The 26,106-nt window shown below is 37.6% G+C and overlaps 1 protein-coding gene across 23 annotated transcripts in view; it reads left to right on the forward strand.

Moving 5' to 3' along the window:
- The window catches only part of sox6 (SRY-box transcription factor 6), a 602,254-nt gene that overhangs the window by 194,572 nt on the left and 381,576 nt on the right, over window positions 1–26,106 (forward strand). The window contains exon 2 of one of the 23 annotated variants that reach the window (XM_059975758.1): window positions 19,041–19,148. The exons of 21 other annotated variants lie outside the window; for them this stretch is intronic. In XM_059975758.1, coding sequence (XP_059831741.1) covers window positions 19,135–19,148 — 14 coding nt within the window. In that variant the 5' untranslated portion in view covers window positions 19,041–19,134. Of the gene's footprint in view, window positions 1–19,040; window positions 19,149–26,106 lie in introns of those variants that run through there. One more of the 23 variants, XM_059975771.1, reaches the window with a different exon arrangement.

Consider the following 26,106-nt stretch of genomic DNA (forward strand, 5'->3'; position numbering starts at 1 on the left):
AAAGTAAGGTACCTCTGTCTGATTTGCCCAGAGATCTTAGAGTAGGTCGAAGGGCTGGCACAACGTCATGAGCCAAAGAGCTTGTACTGTACTGCACTATTCTATATGCTATGGACAAGGATGGACTTGATCTTTAGAAACCGGAGTTTGCGACTGGAACTGGATAATTGCTTAAAAATTTTTCAGGAGATTATTTCTGTTCATCCACACTGAACTAGCAGTCTGTCTTGCAGTAGATACTACCTCATGCAGAAGGTAAAGGAGGGCCAGCGGTGAGGAGCCCTGAGATAGAAAAGAGAGGCAAGTCTAGATGTCCATTAATCAAGTCCAGATTATTGCCTGGACGATCTATATTGGCTGCAGTAGTACAACATTCAATGTAAAATGTGTATAACGGAAAATCATCTTTTTAACCAGCATTTTGGAACCCTTCCAGCTCAATTGAGCTTGGAAACAGTTAATAATTGCTGATCAGATAAAATATAGTAAAGTTAGATGAAATGATTCTGTGGGTTCTTGGCTACTCCTCCTGCAGTTGATTTAAGTGTGCCAAAAGCAATTAGTGAGCAAAGAACACACAAAGCCAAATGCAATCCCACAACAGCCAGAGCGAAGTTCAGAAAGTGGCTGCATTATTGAAATGAAGTAAAAGTACAGTAATTATGCTGTTACACATTTAAAATATGTGCATAATACAACATATTTACAATATAAATTTAAGCAATAGCAGGAAAGATGTATGTTCTCTCAGTGTAAAGAGCAATGTCAAGGTAATGCACGTAATTTCTGCTGTTTCTAGCTGTTCCTGCCCTGCTGCTGCCTGAAGAGAGTGAAGTTATTTTCATGATGGTTGGCATCCTCTAAATGTGAAACTTCTTAAAGTACTTAACAATGATCAAGGAGGCTGCTGTAATTATTGTTGGCAGCCACTTTAAGATATAAGACAGGTGTAGTGGAATATTTAGAATCATGCTCATCAAACCCAGTGTGAAAGGCAGGAACAATTTCAAAATAATTAATCATCCCAGAGTGATATCATTAATTCATCTGATCAAGGTGGAGATTATTTTGTTTTAGTTTTTCATGGGCAAATCCCAACATAGTAAAATGATTGTAAATTAATTTAACCAGTTAATTTGCCAAGTTCTAAATCCAAAGAGCTGTGCTTGTCGGATGTGATTTCACTGTGTTCAAATGCAAAGACAATGCCATCTTTTCCTGTTCAGTGTACTAATAAAATCAAAAATTGACTTTAATATTGAAATTAATATTCTGAATATTAAAATAGAATTATATTTTTGATAAAATTGATGAACAAGAAAAATATTAAGACTGAAATTAACTTGGTGAAATTTAGTCATTTCTTTCATCTAATAATTTCAATTGGCTAAGCAAAATATTCTTGAAAAACTTTAAACAGCTCAGCTATCCTAAGAATGAAGATTGTTTAATTTATGGTTAAAACTAAAATGATATCGAGAAACATATTTTATCAGAAGTGGAAGTGTTCATTAGTACAAACAAGAACAAGATTTTGACCATTTGAAATAGTAATACATTGTAAAATAGATTCTAAAAGTCTGGAGGCTTTTTATAAATAGAATTTCTTATAGTACTGGCTAAATCAATCAAAATAGTAGTTGTATCTAGAGCAACACACAAATGCTGGAGGAACTTAACAGATCAGGCAGCATCTGTGGAAATGAATAAACAGTCGAAGTTTTGTGCCGAGACCTTTTTTTTTATTTCTTTAGATGCTGCCTGGCCTGTTGAGTTTTTCCAGCATTTTGTATGTTTTGCTGTGCATTTCCAGCATCTAAAGAATCTCTTGTCTTTATGATTAGCTGTATCTGTAGTTCTGTAAAAATATGACTGGCTTAGCTTCATTGGTAGATGTTATTGAAATGCTCTGCTAAAGCTACAGTAATAAGCAGCTGATTTAAAGTTAAGATGTGTTCTTTTGTTTCAAAAAGAATATTTTAATTTGAATGTAGCTGGTTGTCTAGCATCATACTGATCTCGCCTCTGATGTAACTTACTTGTCAGAGAATTTTAATTTTATATTCTACTTCATAAACTTGAGCATGTTCTCAGGTGTCATTTTATTGTGGTCCTGAGGGAGTGGTGCTTTTTCAGATATCTTTCAGGTGCAGCGTTAAATCATAGTCACCTTCCGTAACTATAAAGAATACCACAGTATTGGAGAAGAGAGTTCTGGCTGATGTTCATCTCGCAATCACTAAAACAGATTATGTAGTCATGATTTCTACATGTAGGGCATTTTTGTGTGTGCATTGGTTTTGCATTTGCACACAATACAACAGAGTCCTTTAAAGTACGTACTGACTATAAAGTGTGTTGGGGCTACTTCATATTGTGAAATGTACTATATAAATGCTAGTGCTTTCTTTAAAATAGTTAATAATAAAGCTGTTGAATTTGTGATATACCTAGTACTGGTAACATTTTATGGGACACATGCTGAAACAGAGTTCAGGCAGCATGAGTATCTAATAAAATCAAGTTTAATTGTCATTCAAACCATACATGGACACGGCTAAATGAGACAGCGAATGGGATGTAATACTATTAACTTCTAGGAGTATCATAAATAGAAACAGCACCATCTCATCGAAATTTACCTAGATTACATGAAAATCTTGCATCCTGGCACACTCCTTTTGAACTGTTTATAAAACTCTTATCTATAAAGTTCTAATGGAAGCAACCTATATCAAGTTCTTACAAAGCAATGCCACCCTCCCAGCTCTGTATCCTGGTTAAATTATCCTCTAATTTTGGTTACCCAGGATACATAAGGAATTAATTTTTCTCAAGATCAACTAGTATTATATGTTAGAAACCATGCATCTAAGGATTATTCTTGCCTATAAAATTTAACTTCTTGTTGGTAGATTTTTGTCACACTTTGCGTCAACTTCCTTCATGGCCAGTTCTTACAGATGAAAAACAATCCGATTCTCCTCCAGCAGGATGCCATCCCACCAGTAGGGCAGACACTTGGACTTTGCAGTTGTCTTCATATCATAGTCTTTATTTCTGGAGAGAAAAGAGAAGGAAGCTCCTTTCCTTTGACTACCACGTTTCTTTGCTTCCCAAATTGGCATATGTTTGGCTGCATTACTGTAATGGCAATATAAAATTACTGTAACACTGAAATATAAGCACGGAATTTATGACTGATTTATATCTGGGGTGCCTTAGACCAATTAACCAGCTTCAAATCCTGCACTTGAAATCTACACATGTCCAATGGGGGAAAAAAGTGGGTGGTGTAGGAAGGAAAGTAGCTTTTATTTATAACATATTTTATGTCCTCATTATTCTAGAGGGCTTCACGGCCAATGAATTACATTCAAAGTGTAGTCATTCTTGTTATGTAGGCAGACATGGCCATTAATTTGCATGCAACACAGTCTCAGAAACAATTTAGTGGGGAGAAAGCCAGCTGACAATGGTACTGGTTCTTCCGGTAGTGTTGACGAATATTTTATATGCACATGAGCAGGCATGAGAGGTATTGTTTGGCTTCACATCGGAACGGAAGCACCTCTGACTTTGGAGCAGTCCTGTGAAGCTTTACTGGAGTGTAGGCTAGACTACAGGGCTCAGGTCTCTGAACCGAGCTTCAACTTCCATGATTCTCATACATGTCCTTGGTACAACCAAGAGAGATGTACAATAAATGATACCCGCAACACAAATGTCCGTAGACAGCACATTTTGTACAGCTGGGTGAAGTAAAATGGCAGAGGTAAAGTTATACAATGCTATGTAATCACTTGTATCTAGGTATAGTTCATGGTAAACCTCAATCTGTATGAGCAAAAATAATCCACATCACACCATAAACAGAATTTGTATTTCCCTTTGAATTCTATTATCATTGATAACACAGGAAACTTTATTGCATGTCTCCATAGTGATCTTAAAGTGACTGCCTGCACCTCCCAAATACACGATCATCTTAATAACCATTGTGAAGGCAGGCCGACACCCCGTGGTGTAATTCTTTTTCTGCTTACTGTATATTTCATAGTGTCACTCGCTTCTCAGTGATATCCATTTGTTAGTCTCCTTTGCAATCACATTGCTGATTTGACAATGCTGTGCATAAATTGCCTGAACAGATTCTGTGAACTGTTTTTGGTACTGATGTATCAGTATTGAGGAACAATGACAAGTGGCAACAATCACTCAAGCAGATTGCAGAGAAGATTCCTTTTTAGCCAAAAATGGCTTTTTGTTATGGGAACTGCTGCTTTGCTTGAGTCATGCAGCTGAAATAATGGTTATGTGTATGGTTTCCAGAAAATTTGACATGGTGCTTGCTTCTTATTGTTGGGTATGTTCATTTTTCTATCTCTGAATAGAGCTCATCCACATAAAATGTGTCAGCATGGTATTTGGAGTGTTACAGTTGACTAATAAAGTATGATTGACAGTGTGTAGACAGTCTTTCCACTGGGTGAATGAAGCTACCAAGTAATGCGCTAAAGCCTGACTGGGTAGGTTGCCAGAAAAATGTTTTACTTTTTTACAATACAAAACAGGTGGCAAAGATTCAGTGTGAAATTATTTGATTTTTATGCAAGGAACAGAGTATGGCAAAAACAGCACAGTAATATTGTGCCTCCTCAATCTCCAGGATCCTGGCAAAGAAAATATAACTCTTGGCTTGAGTCACTGGTGCCTCTGATAGTTTCTGCTACTGAATGAAGGCTTTTCATTTATATGCTGTTGAACAATCGTGCACAGATGATAGAAAACTACTGTATATTGCAGCGTATTAGCAAGGAAGACTTAAAGAAAAACTAGCTAAACATGGGGGGAAAGGGAACATATGGTAATGGAGTAAGATGTTGTAAGAAGGGGAGGAAGGTCATGATAAGCACAAACAGTTGACACAGATATAGAGGGTGAAATGACTTGCCTCTACACAGTAAAGTACTATATTAAAATGACAATTTGTGTCAGTCTTACTGGTTAAGTGCTTTAGACAGAAGCATGCCTGAAAGAAAAGAAAATACCATCCAAGTCGTAAAGGTACCAACAGCTGCACTTCCACCAAAAGCAACAAATAAGTCGTTACTTGCAGAAACAAAAGTAAGATCTGCTGCTTCACTACGTTTTGGGGCATTCCCGCCTTTAAAATTGACTGCAACTCGAGTCTCCCTGAGGATATGTGACTTCCCAGCAGTTACTGATAGAGCCTGGAGGTATGAGCCTCTCAGTTCCTGTGACATGACTAATTGTTGTTTAATGAGTGGCCCAAGTAGGATTATAAGCTTTTACGGTATGTATGTATTAATCAATCAATCAGTGTGCAGTGATAAAAGCTTATCCTTCTTTCATTCCATTGTGCTACATAGCCTGAATTTCAAAACAATTAAGATTCAAATTAAGTCAGTGAAACTAATTCAATGTGCGCAGAGTTTTGTCACATGTTAAATGATATTTGTGAAGGAAATTAATGTTTTATCAGTGTTCACATTTTCTCAGATGGGAATAAAATTTGCTTAATGTTACAAATGGTATTGGTGATCTTGTGAGTTTAAAATGTCAAAAAAGCTGCATGAAACATTCAGAGGATGTGGAATAGATTTGGAGAATGTTATTTTATTTCTTTGAATACTTTTCTATTAAGCTCTTCTTAAGAGGGTCTTTGGTGGTTCAGCGCCTGGTGTAGTAACCTCTCACTTATTAGAGAAGTACTGAACTGTGTCACAGTGGAACAGCAGTTAGTGCAGCTCCAGTGACCTGAGTTTGATCCTGATCTTGGTGTTTGCCTGTGTGTGGTTTGCATGCAGTCACCTCATTGCATAAGCATCTTGTAGGTGTTCCTCCTGCATCTCAAAGATGTGTTGCCAATAAATTACCCCATACAGTAGGTTAATACTGAAAGTAATAATGGGCATGTGTAAAACAAAATGAGCTGCAAGACTACATGGGAATAAAGAGAGGGTTAATAAGATTAATAGGATTCTCAAATCAATAAGCCTGAATGGACTGAATGGCCTCTTTCTGTGTTGTGATGAATTAATGAAGTGAGATCTACTGATTGTATGTGCTATGTGATACTGAGTGTTGGCTGGCTGATTGGAATTCAAGGGTTAAGATACACTAATGAGCTGGGATAAACTTTATTCAAATCTTAAATCCTATCCAGTGATCTAGAGTTAAGAAAGGGAAAACTTGCTTTATTCTAGCACTGTCTCGTGAGCCATCAAAGCCTAAAACAATATGATATTAAAAATTCATACAGTTTGCAAAACTTTAAAAATTGTTGGGGCACAATTTATACAGCAGTAGGAAATAGGAACATTTCAGAGTCTGACCCAGATCTATGGACAGCTCTTGGCTATTTTATTATTGCAGAGGCCTCTCATTAATGTGCCTTAAAGTTTCAAAGTGTGGAGTTTCCTATCAATTACAGCAAATCGTTCATCATAACTTCATAAACATTGTGCAGCATTTAAGAAAGCTATTTATAGAAAAATCTTATTGGCTCCCTAATCCCCAAAACAATAATAATAAGATATAATACTGACAGAAATTGAAGGCTTATTGAATGTTTAACTTTCAGAATTAGGTAGAACAAATAGATACAAAATAGGTTTTGATTTTAAATTGTTATTTTGAGAGTTTCCTAATTCTAGTTTAATTACATGAACAAAAGAAGCTCAAGGTAGAAATATTAGAATGTCTTCTATATTATCTTTGGAGTAAAGTTTGCATTGTTCATGATTTTGTACAGTCTTTCAGTTGTACATGGTCCAATTATTTAAACAACTTAGCAGTATGAGCAGCTTATTGATTACAATCAGTTGAGAGCAGTATTTTGTGCTAGCTCTCTCAGCCTGTTACCTATGTATCATTGACATCTTTGTTTATACCTTATGTACAGTACTGGAGAGTATTCAACACTGAAAGGAAAATGCCAGTAATTTTATAATTAAAATGTTAATTTTTCATTGTGACCTTTTTAGCAATTTTAGAATTGTTTTGCAATTAAATTTAAAAACTGCTCTGCCTGACATTTGACTCAATAACTTAAAGCATCACAGAGTGGGGTAGAATAGCTTTTGGAGCCTGCCAGCAACCACTAAAATAAAAGATGCCTTCTCGTAATTCATTTTAAATTTATTTAAAAAGCATGTTTTTTGTCATCAGCCCGGTTTAGTTGTGACTTTGGTGGCCAGCTGCATTTCAAAGTGCTGTCACAGTGAGAGAGGAATGATAAACTAGTGTTATCAAGGACAGTCTGTGACTTGTGAGTCGGAGTTGAGAAACCACAACTTTAGCTCGGCAGAAATAGGATATCCGTTTTGATATGGGGAGACACTTGGCACTGTTAGCGAACTGTAAAGGCAGACAGCAGTAAGTCCATAATGCTAACTAATTATATACAAGTAGTTGTTGAATGTAATGCTATATGTAGGGAAAATTCACAAGTCAAAACATCCCATCACATCTGAGCTGTAGGCATAGAGTTGTTTTCGGCTGCTGAAACCCAGTGACAGAATTGCCTAAGTTTAAATATATCCCATTAAAATTTACCATGTTTGTGGGCTGTATGATAAAGTAACCTTTCCAGAGTTCCTAGTGAAACCGTAGTCCTTTCATCATTTTCAGTTAGTTGTCAGCAGCATCAACATTTCATTCCATTGTCTACTTCTTTTACATGGAGAAACATATCCTGATCAAGCAGTGATATGTTTGTAGCCTATTTTATTAAGTACACTGACGGATTGTTTTGCCTGGGAATCATTCTGTCAATGAATAACCCTTGTATAGATCTGGCAATCACTGCCAAGACTCAGGAAAACAATAAGAAAAGAAAAACCGAGTGACAGAGAAAGAGGAACAGAGGTTAACAGAAAGCATTGAGAAATACTGAGGAGAAACATAACTGTAAAGATGACATACTGAGAAGCTTAATAGAATATTTACATAAATTAGAAGAAATTCAATGAATTGTAGAAACTTCCCATTTTCACATTTTAAAAAAATTCATAAGTTAAAAAAGTGTACTTGTGACTGATCTGTAATTTTAAGAATATTTGTGCATAAGCAGTGATCACTGTCAGTATTGTTAGAGAACTGACTGGGTGAATCACAAATATATAAGGGCGATGAACAAACTTACACAGATGTGAGGAGAGGATTGTGAGTTGATTACAACATCACTGAATTATAATTCAGCCTACTCATGTTCCCTGTAAAATATCTCAACCAATGCACCCTAATAATCTATCCAAAGACTGCTGTTTACCTCAACAATCTAATGCTTTGTGAATTCAACACACATACCTAACTCTCTGTTATATAGAATTATAGGATAAAAATCAGAATCAGGTTTAGTATCAATGGCATATGTCATGAAATTAGTTAACTCTGGGGTAGCAGCAGGATAATGCAATACATGATAATATAGAAAAAGATTGAATTGCAATAAGTGTATGTGTGTGTGTGTATATTTTATACACATGCATATAAAATAATTAAATAGAATTAAATAGTGCAAAAACAAGAAATAAAAAAGTAGTGAGGTAATGTTCATGGTTTCAACATCCATTCAGGAATCGGATGGCAGAGGGGAAGAAGCTGTTCCTGAATCACTGAGTGTGTGCCTTCAGGCTTCTGTACCTCCTTCCTGATGGTAACAATGAGAAAAAGATTTTGGATCAAGAACATTTACAGCACCAAAAGAGGCTACTTGACCCCAATGACTCTGTGGTGATTTCTTTTAACATACAGTCTGAAACTAATCTCACTTGAACTCCATTTACATGAACAAATTGGTGAAAAGATCAGGGCAGCAGTCATTCCTGGTGATCAGATCTCAGAAATACTCTTGGTACTTCTGTCAGAGCAGTAGATCGAAAATAAATACAGTTCACTTAGCTGTATCAGTTGATTTGGGTTAGTCATTTGGGAATGGAGCCTAACTTCATGCAAGAGCACCTTGAAACTGTTTTTCAAAGAAAAAGCTGTGGTATTTTTGACTACTTCTGTTTTGATTGATGATCAAGGTTTTATGATTATTTATATCACACTCAAATTTGAATTGAGATCTTATCCAAAGCTCATTACATGTGATATTTAAAATATAGTACTGTATCAGAGTATGAAGGAAGAAAAGACCAGTACTCATTTAGTTCCCTATTATGTCAGAACATCCCAAAATATGTTGCAGTGATGGATAGTCTTTGAGGTGCAGTTGCTGTTTTGTAGGCAAGTGTTGTCACCAATTTGAATGCGGTGAATGATTGGAAAACTACAATGCGAGACTGATTACATGCTTACAGCCTGTTGGAGATTGATGTATTTTGACTCAGTTATGATATAGAACCAGGTCATGCTCTTCATATGTCTATGCTTGTTACATCACGGAAAGTCGCCATTATGCCCATCCAAACTGTGTTCACTTCAAACATGGCTATCCTATTCCCTCTCTACTGTTTTCTCAGTAGCCATATGAACTATTCTTTCTTGTGCCCACCAACTCAACATTTCTTTCATTTACCCTAAGTGTAGACTACAGTAGTCAATTTTTGATGTGGGAGGTAACTAGAGCTCCTCTTAGAAACCCAGGTGACAGGAAGAACATGCACTAAGCACAGAGACAACACCCTGAGGTCAGGATGATACCTGGGCCACCAGAACTGTGAGACGGGCACTGACTGCTGTATCTCTACGGTTCCCTACCTGTGCATGATGCCTCCAGCTGTACTTACTCTTTTCATTGTTGTGGCTCTCATTGTGTTTACTGTCATAGCCATCTCGCAAAACAGAGCGATGTGCACTGGGGCCAGGCCTCGAAACATCACAAGCTCAAGTCTTTCTCTCAGATGCTGCTGAAACTGTACAGGCAACTCATGGAGTCAAAAACTTTCTTCACCATATCTGTGTCTCTGGCAATCAGGGACATTTAGAAGCTATTGAAATATTTCTTAAAAATAAATTAATTTGTAAATGTTGTAAAGATTAATCAAAAATTTAACTTAAATTAAAAAGGTCCAAAAAAAATCTTGGCTTCACTTACTTGTTGGTGTAAAGTTGACAAGTATTGAAGTGGCCATCCATAATGTATTTGGCCTTTCAGCTTAGAATGATTTGGATCTGCCTCTGAACTCCCTATATTCAGTGATGCCATGGGATATCCACTGCAGTAGTATAGATGAATGAAACCACTGCTAGTCATCAGTGCAATCTGGCCAAACACTGTCCTACAGTTCTAAATCAGGGTGAGAAAAAGTAGAGGCCATTGAGTGAAGTTAATACAAATAAAATGTGTATTTAAGTTTTCATAAAATAACACTACATGTGACATTCTTAAATTTAAATAAACCCTGTCTTTGGATTTAACTTAAATGAATTCTTGTATAAATACATTTCAATTTAATTTGATTAAAGGAAACAACTTTATTGGCCGAGTGAAAATGAGGGTATGTTATTCCTAAAGAAAACACCTCATAGCTCAATTTTTAAAAATTAAGTTATAATTTTTCAGCAGACTGTTTTCACAGCTGTGCTTAAGCATGTCATGCTTTAAGAACTTCAATATTTCTTTCACGTACTCTGCTGTGGCCATTTGAAAGTAACTTATAGGAGGTGAAAGGCTTTTGTTTTTGTTTCTCAATCTACCATCACTAATATCTGTTGCAAATTCAAACAGGTTCCCATAAAGTGAATAATCAATTCATCACAAAGTGTTGTTTATTTTATGGGGCAATATTCAGCGACCAATTTACCACTTTGAGAACAAGATCACAATAATGTATTGTCTGGGGACGTGAAATGGAGCACGTCCTGTATACCTACAGTCAAATCCTTTTAAGTGAAAATTCCTGACTCGATTGTTTCTTCCCTGTGCCTCAGACCCAACATGTACTCATTCCATTTTTTATACCAGTAGACCTGCTTCTTCCATGTTCAGATTTTATGTAAGAAGAGTATGCTGGAAATATAATTTATTTGAATAGACTCTGTAAGGGAAAAAACATTATTTCAGGCAGGGTACTAATGTGAAGATCTCATCTAAAATAGTAACTCACCTTTCTTTCAGATTGACCTGTTGTGCATTTGCTGCATTTTTATCTTTAAAAAAATGATCTGCTGACATTCCTGGACTTTTCTTTCCTTTCCCAGTATATTGAGGGCTAGGAAGCTGTTTATATTGTAGACTAGGAATGAGAATTTTCACTGACAATGCTTATTAAACAAAATAGCTGGATTAAGTCTTCATAGTGTTGGATTGGAATGAAAATGTCATATTGCATATTTAAATGGGATTTAGAAGCATTATTTAAATAGCAGATGTAGTATTTTAGTTGTTCTGGGACTTGAAATTCTTTGGAGAACTGTGTGTTATCCCTTTGAGCACTGAATGTCCTTTGCAGCTTTCTAAATTCTCACGTTTCCTGTAAGATCCACAGAAAGAATTGTCTCTGACTGTCTTAATGGTGAACATTATAATGTAGAATTGGAACAATATGTGTAAATCAACCTGTCAATTCCATAATATCTTAAAACCTAATGTCTAATGACATCCATGTGTATGGGATAATTAGAGAATGACATTGGCGGTAAATAGATCAGCACAGAGGAACCAGAGACCCAAGCGAATGCAAATGTTGAAAAACTGAAATCAAAATTAAAATAAAGGGCAGATCGAATAACACCTGAAGGGTAAAGGTGAGTTAGCATTTCAGCTTTGGTCCTTCACGAGGGCCACATGGGAATTATTAACCTAGTTTCCTGTCTCATTTTTGGATTCTTTTAACCAAACTTCTACAGTAAAGATTTGGAATGTGTTGCTTTTAACATTGCATTTTCAAACCAAGTATATTCTCACAATTTTTTTTAATAAATGGCACCTAGAACAGAGTTGGTTAATGTGCTAATGAAGATATTCCCTCCAAAGGCTGTGAACAATAAGCAATTCATTAACGTCTCAGTATTCAATAAACACCTTACAGCCATTTTGGTAACATTACATGCAGATAAGTTATCCTGATTGAAATAATTTTAACTGTTGCTCTGCGTTTTCATGCACTGTGAAATAAAGCAGCTGTTTACATCAAGCTTCATCTTACCAAACGTCTGCCCTGACCACCTTCTGGGGGATTGAAGAAGCACATGTGTGAAAGATATGAATGTCCTTTTCAGCATACAAAGTGATACTATTGTGATTGTATCATAGAAGTAGATAGTAAGCAGTCTGGAGAGCTTTCCATAAATGTTCTAACCATTTGAGGGGATGGCAGATGCGACTGAATCTAAAAGAAAATTAAGCCAAGACCCACTTTGGTATCACTTCTGCTTACTTATGCCAAGTTATCAATTGCATATTTCTGACATTTTATTTCCTGTCATTGAAATTTGTAATAAATATTGGCATGCAAGTGTTTGAATATTGGGTCAGGTAAATGATAGATTTTATCAAAGAGAAGATCCATTAGTAAAATGATATTTCAGCATATATAAGCAAAGTTATAGGTTTGGCTTGTCTAGTGGAAATTTCAGTGTTTAAAAATTATCCTGTCAACACATCCCCAACACAATGAAATGTAATTCTTACTTATATTATGTTCCATTTCAGCTATTTCACAAAATGTCACGGAACTGTAATTTGAGAATAAAGATTAAAACCACTCGATCTAGCTAATCTGGCTACAAGACAACAAACAGGATATGTACAGTTAATAATAGTTACATTTTTCTTATTAAACTGATAGATTTTCATCCACTTTATTGATCTAACAATTGATCAGTTGCACCAGTATATGAAAACACTGCCCACCAAACAGCAAAACAGTTATCCTTCTCAATCAGCTATATTTCTGTTGTATTTGTTTGTATCTGTGTATTGCCTCGGTCATTTATATCTCACAGGTAATCCAACATAACATATGTTACCTGAACAGGTTGCAGAAATTGAGTTTCATAAATGCAGAGTAAAGCTTCCTTTCAAACCATCTAATGTACTGAAAAGTTTTTGGGTTACTGCTTCTAACCTCTTTACTTTTGAACATTGCAAGCCATTCACACTATTTGTTGTGCTATCTCAGTCAAAATTAATATCCACCCACCACATTGTGAAAATAAGATAAAACACAATTTTTTTTTGATAAAGAATTTTGAAATTCTGAGGGAGTGGCATGAATAAATTATCTTCTCTATTTTTACTGAATTTTATTAAAACAGATGAAAGCCCATTAAGCGCTTGGTTAATGGACAATATTGCTTAATTAAAAGAGTTGGGCAAAGTGGATGATTTTTTAAATAAGGATAACTACGGGCAGAGATTTTGTGCCTGTTTCATGGTGAGAACAATTATCTTTTTCATTGTTTACCATTTGCCTTCCATCTTTATGCAAGCGAGTGAATGACACAGGAATTATCAAAGATTTGTAATGCACGGCAAGTAAGTTCACATAAAATTGATTTAATTGTTTCAATTTTGAATCGACAGGAAGTATTTGTAGTTGGTAATTGAGAGATATGAAACTGAATGTAATCAACTTGCTCATTAGTTCCAGTAATATTTACTATCTAAGATAAAAGTAAATGTAGATTAGTCAAAAATTTGAAAGGCCACAAAAAGCTTGTATCCTTTTTCTGACATCAGATGTTTTTAAGCTGAAGAATGATCATTGCATAGTCTATTTTAATGAGTGACATCAGAAGAAGTGTGGCTCTAAGTAACATGCAATCTGTTTGAGTGATGTGACTATCAGAGTAGAATAGTAGGTGATGCAGATGTGCGACCTGCAGCTGTGCGAAGTGCGTGAGAGTGCTGGGACCACGTGAGACCATTAGAAGTCCTGATCAATAGAGCTTGCTGGTTGGTGAGTGATGTACTTCAATGAGTTGTGCCTGATAGTGGTGGTGCAGATGCTGGATTATGGCATTTGAAAAACAAATCCAATAACCCAGACTCCCCTGTGGGGCCTTGACTCTTGTTCCTTTGCAGTCTTAGTGCACCTGGGAAACGCACTAATTCTCTGCTCATTTGTTTACCTCCAATGATAAGTCTGTTGTAGAGTACTCCATAATCCTCTTCAAAAAAATTTGGGGCTAAATTCAATAACACTTAGCAATGGTCAGAGGATCACAATGCATGATTAATCTGTACTTATTGATTATAAAGCAGGTGTTGCAAAAATCTTGTCTTCCTTATTAGTTTTAATAATTGCACTGTTCTGCCAGTGGTGTGCTGTATTGACTGGCTCCAAAAACCAACTGCTTGAGTGGCCAGCTCCAGTTAAAACAAGCCCTAGGTCTAAACTACACTCCCTAAAGAGAAGCAACATTGGATTGAGCAGGTTTCGGCAGAATGTTTCCAAGATGAATCTGACTCGCAGAACAGAATGGCCATAGGTTTGCAGATGCAAAACCTTTTCAGAATCTGCGGTAGAGAAGGCGCAAAGTAGGAGAGATACCCTGCGTTCTCAGAGATTCAGTGTCCCAAGGTATGCCCAGCCTGCAAAAGACCAACAGTTAAGGACTCACAGGGAATATTCTATCAAATGCATAATCCACCATCTGCACCACCACTGTCAGACGTGGCTCACCGATGAGTAATCTGTGTTGGACAGCCCACCCAGTGGCCACTGCACTCTTGCACGTTTAGCATCGCTGCCACAGCCGCAGCTATTCCATTATGCTAGCCACATCGAGTTGTACATTACTCAGAGGCACTCTTCCCTACAGCAGGGCAGCATAGATGGCAGTCGCTTCTGCGGGAGGACAAGTGCAACCACATGTCCGAACCAGTATGGAGGAAACTAAACAGGCAGTTGTTGAGGCTGAGATAGCTCTGGCAATGAAAGAAGATGATTGCAACTTTGTGCCTAATCTTTATATTCCATCATAACCTCAACCCATGCTCTTTAAAACTGCTGTAAATCTGCACCTCTAGATTTCACCTTATGACTGTCTTTATTCACTTGAAAGATCCATGAGCAGAAACTTAGACAGGAAAGAAGGCTAAGAAAGCTTTCCAAAACTGTAGTTATCAACTCTGATATTGACAGTGTATGTGATTTAGAAGATAAAAAACTGATAGGCTGTGTAAATGGTAAAAAATTGGACATACAAACTGTAGTCAGCGCATGGGGAAAAGATAATGCATGTGATGGCTCGCTGCATGGCTATTCCCTATGGTATTTTTTTCCCTATGGGAATTTCATAGGGAGACTTTGATGGGCAAATGCTGACAATTGCTTTTTTGTTTGGGATGTCATTGCTACCACATGATAGTCTTTGAGGCATGTTACCATGCTTTTCTTGGAAAATGGCTTGACTGAAGCCTGCCTGAAGCAGGTGGATACCTCAAACTGTTGAAGCAAGAGGTTGAACTTATCCAGCCATTGAATTAGCAAAGGTCTTCAGTACATGGCATGGCCAGATGCTTCCATTGGATGCCCCCTGCTGATGAATGCTCTTATGTTGGCCTCTGTGAATGAGATCACAAAGTCGTCGGGGGACTGTGGGGTTTGTGAAGGTGCTTCCATATTCCGTCGGTCAAGGCCAGCATTAAAGGCATTGGACATACCTAATGAGATTCATCTGCTATTGAGATATTGTGGTGGTAGGTAAATTGGAATGGAATCATCAGTCCTCAGGTAAGCGTTAATAAGTTTCATGACCAAACACTCAAAATACTTCTTTGCGTGGATATAAAATAAGTGATGAAGTGCTTCGAGAGGTTGGCCGTGAAACAGATTAACTTCTGCCTGAAGAGTGAACTGAATCCTCTCCAATTTGCCTACCATCAAAACAAGTCAACAGTAGATGCCATTTCATTGGCTCTTCACTCAAGCCTAAAACCTCTGGACAATGTAGACGCAAACATCAGGATCCTCTTCATTAACTACAGCTCAGCATTCGGAACTATCGTCCCATCAAAATTAATAACTAACCTCCAAGACCCAGGCCTTGGGTTCTCTTTGTGGAACTGAATCCTCTATTTCCTCACTGGCAGGTCCAGGTTAGTGTAAATTAGCAACAATATCTCCGCAAGCACCAATCGAACAAGTGCACCACAGTGACGTGTGCTCTGCTCACTTTATGCTTATTATTATGTGGCAACGTACAGCTCCAATGCCATATTTAAATTTGTTGACGACACCACTGTTGCTGGCTGAATCAAAGATGCTGACAGATTAGCATATAGGAGGAAGACTGAAAATCTGGTGAGTAGAGCCACAACAACCTCTCACTCAACATCAGCAAAATCAGAGAGCTGATTATTGACAACACGAGGAACACCCTGGCACTAACTTATCAGAGGATTTGTTGTGAGACCAGTATTACAAGGAAGGCACAACAACACTCTTACTTCCATAAAAGTTTGCGTAGACTCGTTCTGTCACCAAGCACGTTGTCACGATTCTACAGATGCACAGTGTACAATATCATAATCATGGCATAGTGAGGAAACATCATTGCCCAGGAACTGGAAAGACTACAGAAAGTGATGGATACAGCCCAGTCCATCACAGGCAAAGCTTTCCCCAGCACTGGGTACATTTACATGTAGTGCTGCCACACAGCATCCATCATCAAAGACCCCCACTTTCCAGGCTGTGCCTTCTCCTTGCTACTGCCATCGGGCAGGAGTACAGAAGCCTTAGGTACCACACCACCAGTTCAGGAAAAGTTAATACCCTACAATCATCAGCTTTCTGAACCAGGGCGGATAACCTCATTCACCACTCCTTTGAACTGATTCTATGACCTACAGAATCACGTTCAAGGAACCTGTACAACTGATGTTCTCAGTATTTTGTTCATTTGCAGTTTTCTATAGCTTTTTGTAAATTCTATTGTATTTCCCTTTTCCTGTAAACGCCTGCGTGCTGCACCTGCAAGAAAATGTATCTCAAGGTGGTACATAGTAACAAGTCTGTACTTTGATAATAAATTTACTTCAAGGTTTGAAGTTTGAGAAGTCTGCCAAAAAGCCCGCAGCACCAAATGCCTCTAGAGCTTTGCAGGGAACTTGTAGCCCATTCTCTTCCATGTGAAAATAATAAGCAACTCTAGTGGCACATTTGCTTCTCCAACCACAGCGGTGACTTGCAGGAAGAGTAGGAGAGGCTCCTATAATCTCGCAGGAAGGTAGCCCCCTTCCTCCCTTTCTTGCGACGTTGCCACTGCATATGGCAGCCGGCCTGCATTGCTGCGGCACCTGCAAAGATGGTGGAGGCAGCCAGGTCTACATGTGGACGTCCTGTCAGGCTTTCTGCATTTCCCTTCTATACTCTTCCAACAGCTCTGCTGGGTCACTGGTATGACACTGTATCAGAATGTCAAGTCAGAAACGTCACACTCAAGGTCAGGACTAAGAGGAAGTACAGGGGTGCTTAATTGACTTAAAATCATGTCTTAATGCTTAGGGGTGTTTTGTAATTTTTTGTGTAGACTTTCATTTTTTCCTGATGGTCAAATGGTCAGCAAACAGGGGAAGAGTGATTTACACAGCTGATATTTTGTGCGGATGGGACATTTACCATCTTGTCTTTCCCTCTCCCAAACCTAAAATGCTGACATGACATCCAAGTCTCGACTTCACCACTCCGTTCACACAGAAGGCTCATGGCCTGAAACCGCGGCTGTTTATTTTTCCTCCGTAGGTGTTGCCCGACCTGCTGAGTTCCTCCTGCATTGTGTGTGTGTTGTTTAGGATTTTCAGCGTCTGTAGAATCTCTGTATCTGTGAGGGATAGTGGAATTGGGACTGTCAGTCGATACTGGCTCAAAAGCAGAAAATGCTGTGGATATCCAGCTGGCCGGGCAACTCTTGTGGAAAGAGAAACAGAGTTAATGGATTTTGTCAAAGGTCCTTCATCAGAACTGAGAAAGCGAAGAAAACAAACTAGTTTCAAGTTGAAAAATGGGTGGTAGAGGGATAGGTAGGACAAAAGGAACATCACTAATAGGGTGCGGCCAGTGTTGCTGTGGTGATAAGCTATTTATGAAGCCATCTGTTTGATAGATTAATGAGCAAACTTAGAAGGAAAGAAAACAAATATGGGAACATGTAAAAGTCATAAAATATTGGCTAGAAGTAATAATCATTGAATTGTGTGTCAACAAATTGAGTGTCAGCAAATAGAGAAAAAACACATTAATATTATAAATGGATAATCTACATATAAATCTGTGAGTTCTGCTACAAACAGAGAAAGCTAGTTGTCTGAAGCTGTTGAATATGACATTGAATCCTGATGGTTGTGGAATGACGTTATGTTCTTCAAATTAACTTTGGGCCTCACTGGAATTAAAGTGACAAACAGCTGGAAACTCAGTGTCACCCATTTGGACTGAATGGAGGAGCTCTGCAAGATGATCATGCAGTCTGCATTTTTGGCTTTGATGCAGATGAAACCACATTGTGAGTAATGAATATAATACACTAGATAGGGAAGAAGTCCAATTGAATCTCTGCTTCATCTAAAAGAACTCTTTGGATCTCAGGCTGGTTGGAAAAGATAAGATAAAACTGCCTATTTCTGTCTGGAGCCTCCCATACTTTTCCAAAGAGACCCAACGTAAATGTGATGAAGGGCCACTAATTTCATCTCTGGTCACATTGCAGGCCTCAAGGCTCAACATCTAATTTGACAATTTCACATAATTTATTTTCTATACTGCCCAGTTCTGCTAATGCATTATCCATCAAATGTTTTCTCTCTTTACTGAAGCCACCTGACCTGCTGAGCATCTTCTCTAACTTTGACTTGCACTTTACGTGTCTAACAAGATCCTTTGCTTTCTCACTCTAACTTCCCTTATTAATCATCTCAGCATCATGAGAACATGGGCCAGAGATACTTTCTTTGTCCTAACAATTCAACCTCAACTTCTCTGCAATTTATAACCAATTACTTTTCTGCTTTTCCAATTCTGACAACGGGACTTTGACCTGAAGCATTCACTCTCTCTTTCTGCTTTTATTACCTGACCTGCTGATTTTCCATCATTTTCTCCTTTTACCTTCACCAGAAAGATTTCAACCATTCAAGGAAGCTGCTCATCACCATGAAGAAGGATGGAAAAAATTGGAAGTGAAGTAGAGGAATATTATAAGTGGTGTTAAATGGCAAGATCGAGGTGAATGCCAATAAACAAGTGTCATTTGACCTTGTTATATATTAACTATTAAATTTCAATATTACACTCATAGAACCAGAATCATACAGCTGGTCATTTGATTTATGATGTCTGCTCTGGCTCTTTGAAAATGCTGCACAATTGGTCCCACCCCCCTTATTTTTTTTCACCATAGCCTTGTGATGAAAGAAAAATTGGTCTTCATTGAAAGGTCATGCGAGTGCATAGGTCCAATCAGAAGTGTGTGATGCTTGTAGTCTTCAGTTTTAAAGTTAATGAGAGCTTGGAACTATTGAAATGGGCTATTTTATGTAACTCGCTGTCAGCCACCCACAATTCAAGTACTCTTCATTATCTAGGAACATGAAACTTGTAAATCATTAACATTAAATATGAAAGACAATTGATCAGAGAATTTCCTCATTATGTATAATTTGGCTTTAAATTGCTGTCACAGTGATTTCTCAGATGTAATTTTGAAATATTTATGTGTTTTTCAAAATATTATATTTATTAAAAAGTCCATAATTAGATTAGTGAATCTCATTAATTTCTTATTCTCTCTTATATTAATATTTTCCCCTGGAAGACAGAAACTTTGCACTGCACAACCTCCATAAATTTTGAGAGTTGTAGCAATAGCTGTTAAATCCTTTTTGAAACATGGACTGCTTCATAAAAGTCCTATTTAAATAGGGATTAGCTTAATTATTTTATCTTGCACCTGATATTTCAAGCACTTCATTCACTGAAATATTCATGAAAACATGTGACAGATTTGTAAATTTTGTCTTTAACAGTTATACACTGCTTTATGAGCATTTTAATCAGGATGTATTTGCTTGAAGAAACCATAGGAGGAAGTTAATGATTTTGCTAATTTGAAAAATGCTGGTATGATTACCTAAGGTGAACTGATTTGGGCATTTTACAGAATAGAGTACAAAGTAAATTTACTCTCTGCAGCAAGCAATCAAGAAGTAGAACCAAAATGCTTATTTCCTTTATTTGCTTCTGTTGTTTTCTTTTTTGTGTTTAAAATATTTTCAAACTGATTTTTTTTTCTTATTTCCCTTTCCTCCTAATTCCTCTCTTAAAACTGTCATATTTCATTCCATTTTTCATCCTCTTTCCTCTTTTTTCCCTCCTTTCTTTCTCAATCTTGTCATTTTCTCTCTTTTCATGTTCCAGTGTTTTCATTGGCTATGATTATCTCTAAGAAGTCTTTCACAGTACATCTAATACCTGACTTCAGCTGGAAGAACAAACTGTTGACCCTCTGTTTGCTTGAGTCAATAGTTTGTCTCAGAAGCATTCTGTGTAATGGAAGAGGTCAGGTAGAGCAGACAAGGTGTCAGCTCTTCAGCTAAGTAATACAACCCCAACTGGGACTTGGCAGAGTTCCTGTGCACAGTGAATATTGTGATTGAATCAGTCCCAGTACTTGAAGTGAAACCCACTGAGAGTGTGCACCTGGCAAGATTGAAGTGAAAAATGAAGACAGCTATTGAAAATATTTTCTAACTCATTGTGAAAGAGATTTGGATCAATTTGTTACCATCTCAATTGCATCCTGGTCAAATCAAATTGGTCTTGAGACATAATTCCAACACATTCTGGACAAATGCAGCACTGTGTTTTGTGACAAATAACATGTCAAACCATCTGAAAAGATCATTATTAAACTATTTCGAAAGCTTGAATCTGCAGTGACTACGAAAGCCCAGTGTAGTTCTGAGCCACAGAAATCAGGTACAGTTGAAATAACTGACCTTGCATAAATACCACCAACTGGTATTTCTCATGAATAGTCAGGGCAAGATTATCTGCATTTTAGGCAAAGCAACTCCTCACTTTAGCAATAATCCCTCTTGGCAGCATTCTTAGTTTTTCACTTTGTTCCATTCCAGAGTGACTTGATATTACCACTCAGTATTACTCCTGCTTCCTCCATTGATGCCTCTCAGCAAGTGTTGGCTCTACCTTTGGTGTTACTTCTGGTTCCTCTCCTCTGCAATGCTTTCAAATCAGATATTCTGAGAGGAAGAAGTAGATGAAGAATGATATCATCATGCTGGTGGTGGGGGGGGGGGGGGAAGGAGTGCTATCTTAAATTGGAGGCAAAACTTCATCATGTGTTGAGGAACACAGTTTTAAGTAGGTGTCAGGTTCTGATTTTCGCCAGTCAAAACTGTTGGATGGTAAGGTCAATGCCTCAAACCACTGTGAAAGTTCCTAATAAGATTTACAGCCTGTTCAAAAACATGAGCATAGGAAATGGAACTGGCTGTGTATGCTTTCTATGTGCCAAAGATAGTGGTTTTAGCCAAGATAGATTGAAATAGTGAACAGTTCTGGGTGAAATTATGTGTACGGGACATTGGCCCAGGTATTTCCATGAGCAATTCAACTTAGTGCAGCTGAGGCTTACTCTGCATTGTTAGCATGGTTACGTGACACATTTTCAATGGCTGTGGCAGAGTTTTTGACCTTCTCACAGAAAAAAATTTGGAGGACATGGCACACAGGGTTAGGAAATGGGATGGCAGTTGAATGTTCCACGCGCTGTCATTGAGATAACTTCTACACTTGCTAGCTTCACATTTCAGTGGTCAGCATCGTGGAAATGATTCTGTGATGGTTGCTTCACTGGCTGCAGCCTCCTTGTACAAACTGCTACTGATTTGTTTGCTACAAAAAATTGGTTCCTTTACTAGCCCATATCTTGGGGTAAATTAGGGCCAGAATGATGGTTGCTCAGGATGGATAACCATGTAGGTGGTGCCCAGATACAAACAAGCACACCCTTTCCCTCTCTCAATGTGCATTACCTCATCTCAATGAGATGTGGCTGCCGCGGAGAGAGTAATTTTTTCATATAATCGACCGTAATCTCTGTATAGAAGTCCTGTCAGGAGCTGCACTGTCCCTCTTTTCGCAGAGAAACCTGTGTGATGAATACCATAACTCTTCTTTCATCTAACTTCACAAACTTTTTCAAGAAATCCAAGTGAGATTTGCACAACACATGATTTGCAGATTTAAAGTGCTCGAAATCCCATTTCCAGATGATAGACTTCTAAAACATAAATTATGCATACAAAGCTAAGCAAAGTCCAGGCATTGTTACCAAACTAATCTTAAGTTTTAACACTTTCAAGGAAAGAAGCAAGTTTAATTGACTCACAGGTTAGGGTACAGTAAGCCTGCGTCACATTGCACCTTCAATGTAACTACATATCATAGAACTAAATCAGGCTGGCTTTGAGTTATTGTATGTTTAAAGTTTTCAAAATGGTATGTATAAGGTGTTGGTAGCTTTGGACATAATAGGGTAATTTTGTCAAAAATTTCCTATAACTGAATGAGGTTTCATGACAGCATCACTGGATAGGTGGTAATGTAGATACTGGTGAAAATGGAAATGATGTTTGTCAGAAATGCACCACATTGTCAAAAACTATCGAGCTCTAACTGTCATATGTGGATGAGATAATTGTGCTCAGTTTATAAGGATTGTACTATAATAAGTGCCAGCTTATATAGGAGAAGAGTACTGAAAAATATGAAAGCAAACATTGTATTTGGGAGCCAGAACATACAACTATCATTCCAAAACCTTGGCTTAATTGTCCTTTATTTTAATTTAAAACAGCATACTTCTTTTCACTTCAATAGAAACTAAGCTGGATCGAGCTGAACATTTGAGTCTCATCATTTAAAACTTTATGATTCTGTATTAGGACCCAAAGGAATGAAAGACAGAATGGATGTGATCATTAAACAAGGTGCCTAGTTTTGAAATTAAGATGAAGTTTATTTTGCAAATTGCAGCACACTGAAAACTAGGCATATCAGCGTTAGAACAAGGCGTATTTCATGTGCTTGGGCTGTGTCATTATAAATGCTTTTTCTGCATATGGTTCTGTGTGTTTAGGATTGTGGCTTAAGAGTGATTTGCAGATTTATTTGTGTTACACTATTGTCAGGTTAATCTCACTTTCAGACCTCTCTCTCCTTCCATTTTCCTTCTATTCTTTCTCTTTCAACCACATATATTATCTCCTTCTCTTTTTGGATCATTTACATTGACAATTCTCCAATTGTCTGCTATTGGTTAATGCAGGCATTTAAGTGGCTTCTTGCTCCACCAAACTAGTCTACTGAGTCTGCAAATTGACTGCAATTCCAGAAACATGTAACTGTGAATAAATACAGGGTAAATTTTATGCTTTGTATGCACACATGTCAGTGTGTGTCGGGCTATATTTTTTGGTAACCAGAGGGTCATGTAACAGTCTGTGTATTATAATTGGTAATCAAATCCAGCCTTTTCCCATTTGAACTTTAAGTGATTGAATCTCTGGTTTTCACTTTGCTGGTGCACCCTGTTGCTTTTTACCATCTTGAAGGAATCATATAAGCCATGGTGATTACATCACTAACTTCAAACGGCTCTTTGGGATATGCACTTTCCCTCATAGGCCTCTGTATTTGCCCTGTGCATAACAGTACGTAGATCCACACAATATAAATCTATTGGTTTACAGCAATTCACTCCAGTGATTGTTGGAGAGTTTGTGCTAATTCAGGTTTTATGACCCAATGGTTTTGCTTTTTTGGTCCAGTTATGTTCACTCTGCAACTTTCAATTTCCAAAATTCATTTGAGATTGCTATTCTTAGAAAGAACTGCTGTTTAGTGACCTGTTGCAATGCTGCTCTTATGTGTTCTATTACTGAGTAGGACAGTATAAAATGACTTAGTGTACTTTCACTTTTACCACCAATTTCTTTCTCTTTGTCCTGACCTATTGAGACTGAATGTCTTCAGCTAAGTGGGTTCTTGTCCAAATTTTGGATCTTTACAATTTCCAGAAGGAACTGATGTATTTAAAGGTGGGAAATACATTTTTCTCTACTTTCTTAAGAGGATTCATTAACATTGATTCCTGTTTATTCCATTTGCTCTAAGTTTGAATCAGTACTGAATGAGTGAATCTTTGACAACTCGGCTTTCAGAATGAATTTGGGTTGGTTGGGTCGAAGCGGAGTATGGAGAGGGAGGCAGGGAAGTGCATCTTACAATGTAATGCATTAACCAGACGATAAGCCAGACGGTTGTAGGGTTAGAGACTGGGCCCTTCTTTGCGGAGCAGAGAATGACACAGATTTTAAGGATGACTCACTTTAAACTGTCAGTAGACCCCTAGTGAACTGAGTTTGATAGACAGGGAGAAGCACTTTATCTGTCCGCACTCAGACCTGGCAAATGAAGGAAAGATCTTTGACCAAACTGTCAACATTTGATTGTAAGGGACCTTTTTTTTCCTTTGATGGATTCTCATATGTTGTGCACACCCAGGCTTTTTACAGTGGCTTTCATTGCAGAGTTGGCAAAATCTGTGGGATCCTCAGTTTCCAATTCTCCTTATGAATTCTTCACTAATTTAGGGATCTCTGGTATTGCTGCCAGAATCAAAGTATTGCCAGATGGAAAGCATAGTAAGTTCCATTCTCCAGTACTGAATTAACACTCACCCTGATGAGTGACAGATTATGTTGGCTTACATTCTCAAAATGTTCATTTTAAACTATAATTCTATTTTCTCTAGAGTTTTCTCTTTTAAAAGCATTGATTCATGGTGAGTTCCACAGCACTCAGAAGTGTTTAACCACCTACCCAAATAACCAATCTATATTCAGTAGCTTGTGCCTTAAACTGTTCTCCTCTTTAGTTATTTTAGAGAGATTCAAATGTTCAACCTTCCACACAGAGATAATATCTATTAGTGGTGAACTGTAAAACAAAATGATGGAATAAGTTTTCTATTCTCCATTTTATTTTTTTCAATTCTTCATTCCAGTCAGGTGTTGTCAGGACATTATAATAACCCAACAGTTATCCCATCCAGACATGGCAACTAATTTTTTGCACAGGAAGCTCCTCCCATTTCAACATTATGATAATATCCAGATTGACTTTAACTTTAAGATCTATAAATGAACAAATAATGATGATAGGCGGTATCCATCATTAAAGACTCTCACCATCTTTGCGTAACAATTAGTGAGGACGAAGTACAGGAGTCTGCAGACCCAAACTCAGCATTTTAAGAACAGTTTCTTCCACTTTTCTATCAAATTTCTCAATAATCTATGACCGCTACTTTGTTATTCAACTTTTGTACTATCTACTTATTTTGATAAGTTACAGCACTCTACTGCACTATGTGGCTTACACTACACTGCTGCCACAGAACAACAAATTTCAAGACATATGTCAATCTTAATAAACCTGACTTTGGTTCTGATTCTGATATTGATAAATGATAAATATTGGTCAGAACACCAGAGAAAGGACTCTTCTGCTCTCAAAAATGGGATATTTGGAGATCTTTTTAATTCATGTGAGAAACAGATGTGGCTTTAGAATTAATTGCTCCTATTCTTTAAATTTTTTCTGCAAGGGATTCTTTGGGACAGCACAGTGACACAGCACTGGGTGATGCAGTAGTGTAGCAGTTAGCACCCCTGCCTCACAGCTGCAGTGATCCATATTTGATGGTGTCTGCTCTCTGTGTGGAGTTTGCATGTTCCTCCAGTAATGGTTCCCACTGAGTGATTTTCTCCCACATGACAAAAATGGCCAGTTGTGGGTTAGATGGCGACTGCAAATTGTCCATTGTGCAACGGGGGGGGGGGGGTCAAAAGAAACTGGGAGCGAAAATTTGTGAGGATGTGAAGTAAGAAAAATGGAATTAATGTATGATGTTGACAAGTGGGCTGAAGGACCTGTTTCGGTGTTCTATGACTCTGTAAATTCAGATTAATTTGGTTTCTGGTTCAATGGAAGATCTCCTAGTGTTCTAGGTTATTTGCTAGTTTCTGTTTCAGTTTTAAGTTTATCCGATGTCGAACGGAGAATCAGATTTTTGAGCACTTGACTCAGTTGGATG

This window comes from Hypanus sabinus, chromosome 7 (genome assembly GCF_030144855.1).
Source record: "Hypanus sabinus isolate sHypSab1 chromosome 7, sHypSab1.hap1, whole genome shotgun sequence".
Lineage (NCBI taxonomy): Eukaryota > Metazoa > Chordata > Chondrichthyes > Myliobatiformes > Dasyatidae > Hypanus > Hypanus sabinus.